This window comes from Falco rusticolus, chromosome 16 (assembly GCF_015220075.1).
Source record: "Falco rusticolus isolate bFalRus1 chromosome 16, bFalRus1.pri, whole genome shotgun sequence".
In the NCBI taxonomy this organism is placed as follows: Eukaryota; Metazoa; Chordata; class Aves; order Falconiformes; family Falconidae; genus Falco; species Falco rusticolus.
The window spans coordinates 6,000,627-6,016,657 of record NC_051202.1 but is presented as its reverse complement, the minus strand read 5'-3'; the positions used below and the strand labels follow the sequence as shown (position 1 = coordinate 6,016,657).

Sequence of the window (16,031 nt, the reverse complement as noted above, 5' to 3'; positions counted from 1 at the left end):
TTGACGTGTCAGAACGAAGCATTCAGAGCAGGAACACAAAACCCCCCAGTTCTTCAGCGCCAGGTCAAGGCATGCCAGGCCCCAGCTGGGACCTGCCGATATTCCACTAAACTTCACCCAAAATGTTGAAGTTTCTTGTTTATTTCGGCCCACAAAAACCCAGGTGCTGGGCGGGGGGAATCAGCGCAGGGAGCTGGGGATGCTCGTCCTCCCTCTGCATCCCCACGGCCGCCGCAAACCCGGCTATGGGGAGGGGGCGCTGGACTGGAACCCGGCTATGGGGGGGGGGGGGGCCGGACTGGAACCCGGCTATGGGGGGGGGCTGAACTGGAACCCGGCTATGGGGGATGCTGAACTGGAACCCGGCTATTGGGGGGGGGGGGGGGGGGGGGGCGCGCTGGATTCGAACCTGGCGCTTCGAGTCGCTTGTGAGGCTGAGATTTCAAAAAAAAAAAAAAAAGCATTCATGACCCCATTGCTCTAAAATATCGTTTTTGTTTTAAAAATTCGATTTAAATTTTTAATTTCCATTTTGACTCTTAAAAGGAAGCCTTTCGTTTCGAGACAAATATTTTTTTCCAAAATTTTTTCAAAATTTCTTTTTTGAACCGTTAATAAATACAATTATTTCTATTTTTAGGTATTATTTCATGGGGTTTAACTTTCTATTTATACCGCACAGATGTGCAAGCGTCGAAATAATTAATAAATCGATACGCGGGGGGGGGGGGGTGGGGAGCTCAGCAATATTTTAGGGTCGGAACCCCCTGGGCTGGGGGGGTGGGTGACGTCAGGGCTCCCTTGACCACGACTTGCACCCACCTTCCCGGTGACGTCACTCCTCCTCCCCCGCGCGTGCGCAGGGCGCCGCCCCCCCCCACCCCCCCCATCCCCCCACCCCCCCCCAAAGGCGGTGCGGAGGATGCGGGGCCGCAGGTGGGTGCGGGGCTGGGCGGGGGGGGGGGGTCCGGGTGCTGGGGGGGGTGTGCAGTGCGGGGGGCGGGGGGGTGCACGCGCGGGAGGCGGGATTTCGGGGTGCAGGCGTGTGTGTGTGGGGGGGGTGATGTATGCGGAGGGCTGCTGAGGTGCAGAAGGGAGGGGGCTGCTGGGGTGCAGCGGGGCGGGGGGGGCTACACGGTGATGCGGGCGCGTGCACGGAGGAGGGGGCGCATCGGGGGCGCGGCGCCGTGGTGCATTGTGGGTAATGCATGCTTTTCGGGGGGCAGCGGCGGGGGGGTGCGCTGGCGTGCACGCGCGGGGCAGGGGGTTTGGGCGTGCATCGTGCTGCAAGGGCCGGGGTACGTCGGGGGGGGGTGGGTGCATGGGGTGGGGGGTGCCCGCATTGGGGAGTGCGGCGGCCGTTGCGTTGATGGGGGGGTGCATTTTTGGGGTGCAGCACGGAGGGGCGTTGGGGTGCGGGTGCATTGGGGGGATGCCTGGGGTCGGGGGGGGGGGGGGGGGGCAGCCGGGCACTGCCTGCCCCGGGGATGCTCCGCTGCGCATCAGCAGCCGTGCAAGGGTGGTGCATTGTGGGATGCGCACGCGCTGCGAGGTGGGGGGGACGGGGACATTTTGGGGTGTTTGAGGGGTGGGGGTGCTTGGGTGTGTGGATGCACAGCGCTGCATATATGGGGGTGCGTGCAAGCAGGGGGTGCAGCCTGCACAGCTCATGCATGTGCAGTTCATGCATGTGCAGGTCTGTTCGTGCTCCTGTTTGCAGGTGCCCGGGAATGGTGCAGGCATGTCAGGGTCCGTGGTGCATGCAGGGGATGCATGCATGCCCAGAGGTGTATGCGTGTGCTAGGTGCATACTTGCACACCATGTGCGCTTGCATCCCTGTGCATGCACCCCCCTAGTGTGAATGCACCGCCTGAGCACGCATGCAGCGTGTGCACCATGTATGAATGCACTGCCCGAGCACACATGCATGTGTGCACCTTCATCTGTGTGCACCCGTTGCACACGTGCTCACCCGCATGCGTGCACCATGGAGTGTGTGCGTTCTGCATGCATGCATAGGGCAGGGCATGTGCAGAGTTGCAAGCAGTCACGAGGTACGTACCTGCAGCATGCGTATTCCCGGGGTGCATTGTGCACGGTGTATGTACATGCAGTGTTCTGCGTGTGCACGCACCCTTTGCACACATGCACCGTGACGTGCGTGCAGCGTATGTGTGCACCCTGCATGCATTCACCCACAGGTGCTCGCAGGGAGGGTTGCACACGCACCCACCCTGTGCATGTGGGGGGGTGCATGCACGCTCAGGGGTGCGGGCGTGCACAGGGTGCATGCTGCATGCGTGTGGGGTTCGTGCATGCACACATGCTGCACATGGGTGCAGGTGCACATGTACACAGACTACTCAAAGCCCCAATCTGGCCGAGTTTTCCCCCAAAAGATGTGGGATGTTTATGCTCTCCCTCCCCCTGCCCAGGGGACGTGTGACCAGGAGAGGGTGAGTGGGTTGCGGTAGTGGCACCTTTACTGGTTACTACTGGGTTACTATTTGCTTCCTGCGAGGCTACTGCTAAGATACTACTGGGATACTCTAACCTTTCGAGGGAGTAGTGAGACGCTATAAAGACACAGCTGGAATACTCTGAGGATACTGCTGTGATGCTACTAAGATTTTACTAAAGTTTACTAAATACTGACAGGATACTCTGCTGACAGTACTAAGGCACTCGCAGGGTGTCACAAAGATACTGTCAGGATACTATGTGTATGCTGCTGTGGTACTGCGGGAAGGCTACTAAGGTACTATCAGGGCACTACCAGGATGCTATCAGGACATACTAAGGTATTTTCAGCATCTTTCCAGAACTGATAACGGTGATACTACTATGAAGGTACCACTGGAACAGTGCTGACACACCATCAGTGTACTCTCAGGATACTACAACAGATAGAGTTAAGTTGCTTTCACCATAGTAACATGGCACTAAGATAATATCTGGATATTACAGTGCACTATCAAGATACTCTCAGTACACTACTACAATAATAGCTATATAACATTACACACCACTATTAGAATCCTATCAGAACACTGCTCATATACTACCATGATACTGTCAGGGCACTAATAGCATGTAACTAGGATACTATCGGAATGCTCTTGACATACTATCGGGATGCACCCACCTGTGCTAATACAACATCAGGACAATGCTGTGCCATTCAATGGCTGCTACTAGGATACTCTGAATGTAGCACAAAGGTACTATCAGGACACTATTAAGGTGTTATTAGGGCACTGCCTGGATACTACAGCTGAGATACTTTGACAATGCTATTGAGTCACTACTAAGATACTGCAAGGCCATTACTAGGATGCTACTAAGATACTATCAGGGTACTACTATGATAGTATCAGGATATTATCACAATGCTGCTATGATGCTGTCAGGACAATATTAATTTTTTAGAAAGATGCGATAAGGATGCTAGTAGAATATCTGTGGGATACTTCCAAAATACTACGAGGACACTAGAAAAGATAGTGGTAAGATACGTCTGGGATATTATCAGGCCAACACTCAGATTTTGGGATACTGTCAGTGTATTACAGGTACTAGTGTGATACTTTGAAGCCACTACTAAGATAGTAGTGATATAGTATAAATATACCACTGAGATGCTACCAGTTCAGGAAGAAGGGTAGTGTTATGGTATTTTTTACATACCATCAGGGTAGCACTAAGCTACAGGGGGCACTATCAATGCTTTGTTGCTACTAGTAAAGTACTACTAGTGTAGTGTGAGGATATCAGCATATTTCTATGAAGACAGTACTAAGACGCTGTTGGGATACTAGTAGGATACTACAGAGATACCGCTGGTTGTGTAATAGCCCTGGCAGTAGGATTTCAGGCAGCACGGCAGCAGCAAAGGGAATGGGGAGCCCTGGTGTGGTAACCTGTGAGTAGCCCGGTGCCTCATGGGCACCCTCTCCCTGCAGCTAAGGCGGCGCTCCAGTGTTGAGGATGGAGGCACCCCTGGTAAGCCTGGAGGAGGAGTTCGAGGAGGGGCCCGGGGATGATGGGGGGACCCCGCAACGCGCTGCGGACCCGGCGCTGGCCGAGCTGGAGAGCTTCTCGGCCGAGATGATGAGTTTCAAGTCGATGGAGGACCTGGTGCAGGAATTCGACGAGAAGCTCACCGTCTGCTTCCGCAACTACGACGCTGCCACCGAGGGTCTGGCCCCTGTGCGGGGCCGTCTCCAGGCGCAGGAGGAGGAGGAGCGCCTCCAGGATGAGGAGTGAGTAAGGCCCCCCTACTCCTGGGGGCATGCGCCTCCTCGCACACCTGCAAAATCCACCCCCCCACAATGCGAACTGGCACCCTGCATTGCAGTGTGGATGTGCAACACACTAAAGCAATGGGGTAGTAATCTGTGAGTAAGCCCCCTCACAGCTTGTGTGCCTCCTTGCACCCTTGCGAGACTTCTCTGACCTGCTGCCTGCATTGTAGCGTGTTGTGCAACGTGTTAGGAATAGCACTGTAGTATCCTATGAGTAAGGACTCCCTCAGGGTCTGCATGCTGCCTTGCATGCTAGCAAGGTACACTCCACATGCAACTCAGCCCCCTGCATCATGGTGTAGTCGTACAGCAGCATGGAGTAGTAGCTGTGTAATATCCTATGAGTGGCTGTGTAGGATCCTTAGAATACCTGTGTAGTATCTTATGAGTAGGCCACCTTTGGGCCTGCATACCTCCTTGCATGGTCATGAAATGCACCCTCTCCCATGGCATGCAGACCAGCCAACCCCATTGCAGCACAGTTGTGTAGCACATCAGAGTAACAGTGTAGTATCCTATGAGTGATGCCCCTCTGGGGCCTGTTGCACCTCCTTGCATGCTTGCAGGATCTCCACCACGTGCAGACCAGCCCCCTGCACTGTGGCGTGGTCGTGCTGCACCTTGGAGTAGCTGCATGGCATCGGTGGGGTAGCGGTGTAGGATCCTTGGAGTAGCTGTGTAGCATCCTACAAGGCAGGCACAGTGGGGTGCCCCATGTTGCATTGTAGAGGATCGTGGAAGTTTTAGTATTCTGTGAGGACAGGCCCTGGGGGGGTTGAGTGTAAATCTTGAGTAAGGTGTGAGTAGAACTTAGCCTCCTGCTTGCAACGTGAAAGCTCTGCACCAAGGCAGCAGGCAGCCACTCTGGGGCAAAACCTGCCCCAGTGTAGTGGCATTTGTATTAAAAATTAGATTTTCATTAAAACTTTTTCATTGTTGCAAAATGCCATTTTTGGGCCAAATTTGGGTTTTTTCAGCAACGTTGCTATGTTAACTCTTTTCTGATGGATTTTTTTTGCTTTTAATTGAGATTATTCCCCAGGTTGCAATGCCTAATACTCATTTTTCACCATTCAAATTGGTTCTTTTCAACCCAAAAGCCCCCAAATCTGTTTATGTTGGGATGGGGTTTGGTGTTTTTTTTCTTTTTTGCCTTTTTTTTTTTTTTTTCTTTTTACCGAAACCTGCTGAGGCCGAATTGATTTTCATAATTGGCTGAATTGATGGGTTTTCAGCAAAAAACGCATTTTGGCCCCATGCCAGGAGCGCCGCGCTGTCGCCGGCAGCCGGTTCGCGGCGCCGCTTTGTGCTGCTTATTGTGTCTTTTTGGGTCAGTATGGGCAAAACAGGGCTTTTTCTTTTTTCTCCCTCTTGAATGAGCCCTGTGTGCATGGGTGGGGGATGGGCTGGGACCGTAAAGGCGTGGATTTCCCTAATTATTAACCATTTCTTGGCATAATTAAGCCAAAAAGCTGCTGCTTGCCTGACCCTGAGGGCTGCTGACCCTTTAAGAGCAGAGAAAAAACCCCAAATTTTGGGGGATGCTTAATTTGCTGCGGTTTTGTTAAAAATAGGAATATAGTTGTTGTTTTTTTAATATACATATTTTTGTGCATTAAATTGTGAAATACGTCATTTAGGAGGGAATGAAGCTCAAGTGAGGAGGGAGATGGGATAATAAGCAGGTTGGGGGGGAGGGGCAGATGGTTTTGGGGTGATTTTGAGGGAATCGAGCTGTGCTTGGATGTGGCACGGTGTGGGAGCGAACATGCCATTTCTGGTGGGAAAATGGGATTCCCTTCACTGGGGTGGAATTTTCTAATTTCTTTGTGTGCTTTTTCCCCCATTTTTGACCTTTCCCCCCTTTTTTGACCTTTTTTCTGATGTTGCCACTTTTTAGCTCTTTCCTCCCATTTTCCCCATTTTTTCTCCACTTTTTCTCCCTTTATCCCCATTTTCCCCTTCATTCCCCCTTTCTTATTACATTTTCCCTTTTTCCCCATTTCCCCTTTTCCCCCCATTTTTTCCTTTTTCCCTCGCTTGGCCGTTTCTCTCCCCCTGCTCTCCCTTTTCCCGTCTTTCTTTTCTCCCCCTTTTTCTTTTCTTTCCCACTTTCCTCCCTTTTTCCTTCTTTACTCCCTTTCTCATTTTTTTCCCATTTCCACTCTTTTACTCCATTTTCCCTTCCCCCACTTTGCCTCATTTTACCCCTTTTGGCCCTTTTTCCACCCTCTTCTTTTTTTACTCTCCTTTTTTCCTCTTTTCTCCTCTCTGTTTCCCCCTTTCCCCCCCCCCTTTCCCCCTTTTTCACCTTTTTCCATCTTCCCCCACTTTTCCCCTTCCCCTCTTTCCCCTTTTTACCGCTTTTTTCTTTCCTCCCTTCCCCCTTCCCCCCTTTTTTCCCCTTTATTTCACCTTTCCCCCCTTTATTTCACCTTTCCCCCCTTTATTTCACCTTTTTTCACTTTCCCCCCCTTTCCTCCTTTTTTCCTTATTTTCACCTTTTTAAACATTTATTCTCTTTTTCACCCCCCCTTCCCCCCCCCCTTTCCTCCCCTTTTCTCCTCTTTTTTCCCCTCTGTTCCCTCTCCCCTCCCTCATGCACCATTTTTGGGGTGAAATTGGGCAAAATTCATTCAGCTCTAGGGGGGGGGAGAATGCGGCACCCCCACAGCAGCGCGGGGGAGGGGAGGTTGGGGGGTCAGGGCAGCTTTGGGGTGCTTTGGTGCATTTTGGGGGCTCGGGGCCATGGTTTGGCGTAGTTTGGAGCAGTTTTGGGGTAATTTTGAGCAGTTTTGGGGTAGTCCCACGTGTTTCAGGGCTGGGTTTGGGTGGGTGTGGGGGACTTTCAGGGCATCACAGCTGGTTTTGTGGGTGTTTCAAGGTATTTTGGGACATCATGGTGATGCTTTGGGGTGGCTTTTTTGGGGCACCTGGAGACATTTTGGGACGTTGCGGTGGCCTTTGGGGATATTTTGATGGCAACGTTTCAAAATTAATTTGGGGGCATCTCAAGTGGTGGGGGCAGCATTTTGGGGTACTTTTGGGGTATTTCAGGGCAGGATTTCATGATGGTTTTTTGAGAAGCTTTGGGGTCTTCTAGGGCAGCGTTTGAGCTCTTCTGGGACATCGTTTGGGACGCTCTGGGATTTTTGGGGGGGTGCATTTCAGGGTGTTTCTGGGGCTGCGTTTTGGGGTGTTTGGAAGCATTTTGGCACAGCTTTCTGGGAGGTGACATTTTGGGATCGCCACTCACCACCCGCCTCCCTGCAGGGTCTGGGATGCTCTCACCGATGGCTTCGCCCCCCGGGGCTCCCCCCGGCCCTGGCTGCTCCCTGAGGCTGAGGCCCCCGACAGCACCGACCCCCAGGTATGGCTGCAGCCACCAGCTTGGCTCCCCCCAACCCCCCCTGTCCCCACATGACCCCTTGGCGATGCCTGACAGCTGTCAGTCAGCCCCAAGGCTCAGCGACCATCAGGGCACTGCAGACCCCCCAGAAACTGTATTTTTGGGGTGCCACAGCACCCGTGCTGTGGGTGTCCACATTTTAGGCTGAAATCACCCTGGACCAGGCAAAGTGAAGGGTTTGGTTTGGCAAGCTGGTCTTTGCCAGTTGGCCCCCAAGCCAGGGGTGAGGTGGTGTGGTTTTAGGGGTAGAAAATAAAGTGTTTTCTTCATTGTAATGAGTTCATGCTGCGAAGAGCTGTGGTTGGGGTGGTGGGAGGGCTGCAAATACACCCCCAAATCCACTGGGTGTAACCCATGTGGATGTTAGGCAGCGAAATGGGGGAGAGAAATTTCTTGGGTTATTTTCTGCTAAAAAGGTGAAATAGACTCTGAAAGGTGGTAAAAAGGAAGGTGCCTCCCTGTCCAACATCTCCATCCATCATCTCCCCATCCCACATTCCCCTCTGTCGTCTCCCCATCTAATGTCCCCATCCCATATCTCCATCTGACCTCTTCCCTGTTCAGCTTCACCATCCATCGTCTCCCCATCCCACCATCTCCCGCATCTCCATCCAGCATCTCCAGCACCTCCCCATCCAATATATTAAAACATCTCTACATCCGACATCTTCATCCAGCATCTCCATCGGACATACCTGTACTTCTCGCTGTCCAACTTCTCAGTCCAGTGTCTGCATCCAACAACTCTCCGTCCGGTGTCTCCCCATCCGACGTCTCTATCCAACTCTTTGCAACACCTCCCCATCCAATGCTTCCCTCCTCATCGTCTCCCTCTCCCATGTCTCCATCCAGCATCCCCATCCAATATCCTTGTCCAACATCCCATCCAGCATCCCTGTCCAGCATTTCCCCATCTAGCATCTCCATCCACCTCTATCCAGTGTCCCTGTCCAACACCCTCCCATGGATGTTGGATGTTTCCATCCAGTGTCTCCATCCACCTCTGTCCAGTGTCCCCATCCAACATCCTCCCATGGACGTTGGTTGGATGTTCCCATCCGGTGTCTCCATCCAACATCTCCATCCAGTCCTCTCATCCAACATCTCCATCCAGCTCCCTTATCCAACATCTCCCCCTCCAGCATCTCCCTGTCCAATATCCCCATCGGATGTCTCCATCCAGTATCTCTCCACATGACCCACCCCATGCCACATGTCCCCTGAGCTGTGGTTCCCTGGTGGCTCTCCCTGTGCCAGGGCCAGGGCCATGCCTGGGGCCATGCTGGGGCCATGCCTGTGCCGGGCCGTGCCTGCGGTGCCACCAAGGCCACCCAGCCTGTGTCTCCTGCAGTTCTGCGAGAAGGAGGAGGAGGAGGAGCTCACTGAGAGGAGTGAGCAAGACTCGGGCATCAACGAGGAGCCGCTGCTGACAGCTGAGCAGGTACCCTGGCCCCCGTGGGCACCGCAGCACCTGCATGTCCCCCAAAATCCCGCTGTTAGCTCCTGCTGCGTGGCCTCAGCCCACCCCAGCCCCATGGTCGTGTGCTGGAAGCGTAAAAAAAGGCCAAATCCTGTCATGGGAAGGTGGGATGCGGGGCATGGAGTGCAGGTTTGGTGCAAGTTGTGGGTGCTGACATGGGATTTGGGTGCAGGTGGGAATGTGGGGTGCAGGTGCTGGATGCAAATAGGTGGCATGGGGTGAAGGATGAGAACATGGGGGCAGAGGCGGAATGCAGCTGCGGGATGCCGGTGCAGAGGCAGGATGCAGGTGTGGGATGCAAGTGCCAGATGCAGGGTGCAGATGCGGGATGCAGGTGCCAGATGCAGGGTGCAGATGCGGGATGCAAGTGCCAGATGCGGGATGCAGATCTAGGATGCAAGTGCCAGATGCAGGGTGCAGATGCGGGATGCAAGTGCCAGATGCAGGATGCAATGCCAGATGCGGGATGCAGATGTAGGATGCAAGTGCCAGATGCAGGGTGCAGATGCGGGATGCAAGTGCCAGATGCAGGATGCAATGCCAGATGCGGGATGCAGATGTAGGATGCAAGTGCCAGATGCAGGGTGCAGATGCGGGATGCAAGTGCCAGATGCAGGATGCAATGCCAGATGCGGGATGCAGATGTAGGATGCAAGTGCCAGATGCAGGGTGCAGATGTGGGAAGGGGATGTGGATACAGATGCAGGGTGTGGATGCTGAATAGAGGGCGCAGATGCAGGATCCAGGGTGCAGGGTGAAGGGAGCAGGATGCAGACGTAGGTGTGGGATGCAGATTTAGATGTAGATGCAGGTCTGGGGTGTGAGTACCCTGGCGGGGTGTGAATGTGGGATTTGGATGCAGATGGGAATACGGGATGCGGTTGCGTGATGCAAATGGAGGGCGCGGGGCACAGATGGATGCAAATGCAAGTGCAGATGCAGGATGAGGGGAGCAGGATGCAGATAGAGGATGCAGGTGGAGGATGCAGGTGGAGGATGACGGATGCAGGTGGAGGATGGGGAATGCTGATGCCGATGGAGGATGCAGGTGCAGGATGAAGGGAGCAGGGTGCAGATGTGGGCACAGGGTACAGATGCAGCATGCAGATGCAAAGGCATGATGTAGCTGTGGGCTGCAGGGTGGAGGTGCGAGGTGGAGGTAGGATGCAGGTGCACACGGAGGACGCTGGTGCCCTGCAGGTCATCGAGGAGCTGGAGGAGCTGATGCAGAGTTCGCCTGACCCCGAGGCCGACCCTGAGGTGGGGGAGGAGGAGGAGGAGGAGGAGGAGGAGGAGGAACCCGAGGCCGATGCTGAAGGCGAAGGGGGGGGGGGGGGCACGGAGCCCATCCTTCTGCGTGAGCTGCGTGCTTTCTCCCCTGCCTTCAACAACAACTGCTCCCACGAAGGTACAGCCAGCAAAACCCGGTCCAGACACTTTTTGGGGGCAATTCCAACCAAATTGGGCAACTGAGTCTCTGCAGGTTCAGGGCTGGCTTGCTCCAGCCTTTGCGGAGTTCGGCCAGGAGAGGACTATTGGCCAAAAAATTAAGCCCACGTGGATCTTGCTTTTCGTATTGCTTTAAATGCACCCTGAGTTTCACCAAGAGCACCGTGCATTTTGCAGAATGTCTCATACGCTGCACCAAATGCATTTTGCTAAATGTGTTTTGTGCCTTTCCCTAAAGCACTCGGCACTTTGCAAAATGTGCTGTGTCAGTCATCAAATGTACTGTCCCTTGCGCCAGCGGTGTCGTGCACCGTCCTTTCTCTGTGTGCACTGAGCTCTTTGCTGCGCTTGCCCAGCATTTTGCAGAAATGCCTGGCCGTGCTTTGCATTTTGCGGTTTGCAGCCTGCGTTTCGGGAAATGCACTTGACAGCACCGTGCCTGTGACGAAACGTGCTGGGCAGTTCACTGAGCCGTGCAGTGCATCTTCCTGACTACGACATTTTATTTATTGCACCGTGCATCGCACTTACTGCACTGGGTGTTTCACCAGTTGCACCAGGCAGCCCACTAATAACCCCATGCATCTTAATTATTGCACCGTGTGTCTCATTAAGTGCATGAAGCATTTTGCAAACATTAGGGTGCCTTTCCCTAATTGCACCATGCACATCAGGGATTGCACTGGGCATGTGACTGGTTGCAACGGGCATTTCAGTAACTGCTCCAGGTGCACTATGCATTTCATTTATCGCACCAGGCATTGCACTTATTGCACCAGGCATTTCATTTATTGCACTGAGCATGGCACGCACTGCACTGGGCATTTCATTTATTGCACCGGGCATTGCACTTATTGCACCAGGCATTTATTTATTGCACTGAGCTTGGCACACACTGCATCAGGCATTTCATTTGTTGCACCAGGCATTGCACTTATTGCACTGGGCATTTCATTTATTGCACCAGGCATTGCACTTATTGCACTGGGCATTTCATTTATTGCTTCGGGCATTGCACTTACTGCACTGGATATTTCATTTATTGTACTGAGCATGGCACACACTGCACCGGGCATTTAATTTATTGCACCGGGCATTTAATTTATTGCACCGGGCGTTTCATTTATTGCACCAGCATTTCATTTATTGCACTGAGCATGTCACTTACTGCACTGGGCATTGCACTTACTACACCGGGCACTTCATTTGTTGCACTGGGCATTGCACTTATTGCACTGGCATTTCATTTATTGCACTGGGCATGGCACGCAATGCACCGGGCATTTCATTTGTTGCACCGGGCATTTCGTATATTGCACTGGGCATGGCATGCAATGCACCGGGCATTTCATTTATTGCACCAGGCATAGCACACATTGCACTGGGCACTGCATTTGTTGCATTGGGCATGGCCGGCGCTGCACCGGGCGTTTCACCAGTTGCACTGGGCAGCCTGTTAATCGCCCCCTGCATGTTAATGGTGGCGCCGCGCCCGTGGCTGAGGGCACGGTGCCCTCGCTGTGGGCATGTGCCCACCTCTGGCGGTGCTGGCAGGGCTGGGGCGGCTGTCGGCGCGGGAGCTGGCAGCGGCGGCGGGGCGTGCGGAGGCGGCGAGCCGGGCGCTCTCGGCGGAGCTGGTGGCCCAGTTGGCACGGCGGGACGAGCTGGCCTTCGAGAAGGAGGTGAAGACGGCGTTCATCGGGGCGCTGCTGGCGGTGCAGGGCGAGCAGCGGGAGCAGCGGGAGGCTGCCCGGCGCCGCCGTCGTGACAGGGGGCTGAGCCTGCAAGGGGGGCGCCCCGAGCGTGGGAACCACATGCCCCGGAAGGTGGGGGACACAGTGGCCGTGGGGTGGGGGATTTGGGAAGGGCATGTGGATGTGGCAGCAGGGACAGGGGAGTGGGGGACAGGACCAGGGACACGTGGCGGGAGGGTGAGGGATGGGGGGATGGGAAGGCACAGCATGGGACAAGGGGATGGGGGGCAGGAGAGGGGTTGAGGCAAGGGGACAAGGGGACGTGGGGGCAGGAGGATGGGGGGACATGGGTTTGGGTGGGTGGGAAAGGGGACAGAGGGAGGGGGGATGCGGGACGGGAACGGGAGGGATGTGGGTGGGTGTTGGGGAGTGGGGAGGAGGTTGGTGCCACGGGTGGTCTTTGTCCTTGGGAGGTGACAGGGTGACACGTGTGTCCCCAGCGCTTTAGCATGGAGGGCATCTCCAGCATCCTGCACTCCGGCCTGCGGCAGACCTTCAGCCCCGCCGCCAATGAGAAGCAGGTGCCCTTTTGCCCTTTTTTTCCCCCCAAAATGACCCAAATCTGTCCCTTCATACACACGCCCTCCCCACATACCCCATTCCCCTGCATCCCCCAAACATCTTTTAAAATATTTTTCAATTTCACCACCCCACTCCATCCCCCACACCCCCTAATCCATCCTTCAAAAATCACCATTTGTCACCCAAAAAAACGCTCCCGAAGCAGGGGTTCATGTTTGGGTGGGTTTTGCACATGCAATTAATCCAGTACCCCCCAGAATACCTGCAGGTGACGTGCAGTCACAGGAACATTGCAGACATGTTCTGCTTTTGCACCAATTCGGGGTGATTTGTCTCAGGGTGGTGCAAAAAACAGGCAGTTTTGTACCATCTGGGGGTTTTTTTGTTGGTTTGTTTGGGGTTTTTTGCAGTATCTGAACACGGTGATTCCCTATGAGAAGAAGGGGTCACCCCCCTCCGTTGAGGACCTGCAGATGCTCACCAACAGTGAGTATTCATTCAAGCTGCCTTTTGGGGGCTGAATCGGACATTTTTCAATAGATTTGGGACACAAATGCACATTTTGCATTGCTGCAGCAGCTGTGGTTTGGGTGCATTGTTGCAACGCAGGCAGTTTGGGGTGCAGGCCCCTTTTGCATTGTTGCAGCACAGGCAGTGTGCTGCACCAGACATGTTGCATCATTGCAGCAACGCCCAGCTTGGGGGAGGGGAGAAGGACCTGTTTTGCAGCGTGGCAGCACAGCCAGCTTGGGGGGCGATCACCCATTCTGCATCACTGCAGCAGAGCTGATTTGCAGCCACCCCCTGGTTTTTGCACCCTACACCAGTGCTGATTTGGGGGTAAAACACTTGTTCTGCATTGCCCCAGATCAGCTGATTGGGGTGAAAGTGCTTTTTGGGGGATGCTCTCAGGCCTGGTGCATTGTGGGAAACTCTGGCAGTGTCCCTGTGGTAACTGTGGGGCTGGTTTTAGGGGGAAAAGGGACATTTGGGGGGCAATGGAGCTGGGCTTACTGCTCTGTCCCCCCTCAGTCCTGTTCGCCATGAAGGAGGGAAACGAGAAGGTGCCCACACTGCTCACAGACTACATCCTCAAAGGTACCTGCTCACCTCATGCATCCCCTGTGCACCCTTCGCGTGGTTCCTGTGCAGCCCTTGTGCCTCTGTGTATCCGCCGTGGATCCCTTCTGCATCCTTGTGCATCTCCCTTGAATCCTTCATGCACCTCCCGTGCATCCATGAGCATCTTCATTGTATCTTCTGTGCATCCCCTGCCCATTCCTCACACATGGTGCATCCCTTACACATCTCCAGTGCATCTTCCGTGCATCCTCTGTGAATCCCAAGTACATTCCTTGTGCATCCTCCCTGCACCTCCCTCGCACTGTTACGTGGCCCATCTGTTTGCTTCGTGCAGCCTCGTGAACCCCTGTGCACCCCCTTTCACCCCTCACGCACTGTCATGCGCATCCCTCCTGTGCACCTCTCGTGCATCCCCGCGCCTTCCCCACAGAGCTCTTCCCATCTCTCGGGCAGCATCCTGCATCCTTGTGCACTTTGTGCACCCTTCATGCACCATCACGCATTCCTCGCGCATGCCTTCTGCGTTTCTTCTGCATCCTCTCTGCATCCCATTTGCAGCCACTGGGCAGCCTCCTGTGGTGCTCCTGCGTGCTTGTGCATCCTTGTGCACCCACATGCCCTCATGCACACTCACACACCTTTCTGCCTGCTCGGGAATCCTTGTGCACGCTCATGTATCCTCATGCAACCCCCATGCACCCCTGTGCACCCTCATGCATTGCTGCGCCCTCTTGCACACCCTTGTGTGTCCCAGCACGTGCTTCTTGCACTCTTGTGCACCCTTGTGCATCACTGTGCTCACGCATCCCAGTGCATCTCTGCATGCTCGTGCATCCCCGTGCACACTTGTGCATCCTCCTACATCCCTGTGCACGCTCACATATCACTGTGCACCCGTGCACAAGCGCATACATCCCTGGTGCACACTGGTGCACACCCACGACCTCTCTCTTTGCAGTGCTCTGCCCAACCTGATGTGGCGCTGCCCTCGTGCCCCCCACCCCGGCGCCCCCCAAAAACGGGGCCAAACCCAAGGAAAATGGGTCGCCTGCGGCCCCCCCCCCTCCCCCCGCACTCCCCCCACCTTTGCACAGCTGGGAAATAAATAATTCGTTTAATTAATTAAGCAACTGGCCTCCAGTGTCTTCATCCCCCCCGCCCCCTCATGATACTGGTTTGCAACTTTTCTGGCGGAAAATACCGACAAGGACTTCCGGTGCTCATGGATATTCAGAAATCTTCAAAATAATTCAAATTTCTGGCTAACGAGCTGCTGGGTTGGCGCTGCAGGCAGCCGCCGCAAGGTGAGGGGCAAAATTTTGGCTGCAAATTCCATTTTGATTTTTCTCATTTTGAACTTTTCTGCAGCCCCATTTTCTGCTAAAAATTATGCAAAAATAACCTTTTTTTTTTCCTCCCCCCCTACACAGAAAATCAGCCCATTAATTACCAGTGGATTGATTGGGGAATGCAGGGGGCCTTCCATTTTGGGGAGAATTGCTCGGGTTTGGGGTTTGTCTCTCATCTGGGGGGACAGCCCCTAATTTGGGGGTCATTGCTCATTTTTGGAGTGTCTTCCATTCTGGGGCAAATTCAGTCATTTTGGGGGAAGTCACGGATTTTGGGGAGCTGTACTTGTTTTGGGGAGCATCCCCTTTGGGGACAACCACTCATTTTTGGGGGGATCGCTGGTTTGGGAGAGCATCATTGCGGGGACCATCACTCATTTGGGGTGTTACTGCTCATTTTGGGGAAGAATGACTCATTTGGGGGGAACATTCTGGGGAGCAGCGTGGGTTTGAGAAGATCAAATCATTTTTGGGGTACCACTCCCAAAAAATGAATTAATTTCAGGGAGCATCCCTTATTTTGGGGGAGCGTGACATGTTTCAGGGGAGATTCACTCATTTAGGGGCAGGGGGGATTGGGGGAGCATCACTCATTTGGGGTGAATGTAACTCATTCTGGGGGGAGCATCACTAATTTGAGGGGAGTGGGACATTCTGGGGGAGAATCACTCATTTGCGCA

At 54.0% G+C, this 16,031-nt stretch overlaps 1 protein-coding gene across 3 annotated transcripts; it reads left to right on the top strand.

The window, feature by feature from the left end:
• The first annotated feature begins 824 nt into the window (after positions 1-824).
• Positions 825-15,037, top strand: FEZ1 (fasciculation and elongation protein zeta 1). Of its 3 annotated transcripts, none has more exons than XM_037410061.1 (10): positions 825-936; positions 3,964-4,263; positions 7,579-7,675; positions 9,066-9,155; positions 10,395-10,602; positions 12,198-12,469; positions 12,838-12,918; positions 13,330-13,405; positions 13,952-14,017; positions 14,961-15,037. In XM_037410061.1, exons 2-10 carry the CDS (start codon positions 3,989-3,991, stop codon positions 14,975-14,977), a joined length of 1,182 nt encoding a protein of 393 aa, XP_037265958.1. In that variant the 5' UTR covers positions 825-936; positions 3,964-3,988; the 3' UTR covers positions 14,978-15,037. The 3 variants fall into 3 exon arrangements, with proteins under 3 accessions (XP_037265958.1, XP_037265959.1, XP_037265961.1); XM_037410062.1 differs by having other exon boundaries at positions 875-936; positions 3,932-4,263; XM_037410064.1 differs by lacking the exon at positions 825-936 and adding an exon at positions 2,278-2,457.
• Positions 15,038-16,031: the final 994 nt, after the last annotated feature.

Bases quoted from the DNA above. Each gene is read 5' to 3' on its own strand.
- FEZ1 (XM_037410061.1), top strand. From the start codon at position 3,989: ATGGAGGCACCCCTGGTAAGCCTGGAGGAGGAGTTCGAGGAGGGGCCC. The intron at 4,264-7,578 runs GTGAGTAAGGCC...GCCTCCCTGCAG, and splicing joins GAGCGCCTCCAGGATGAGGA to GGTCTGGGATGCTCTCACCG. The intron at 10,603-12,197 runs GTACAGCCAGCA...CGGTGCTGGCAG, and splicing joins CAACAACTGCTCCCACGAAG to GGCTGGGGCGGCTGTCGGCG.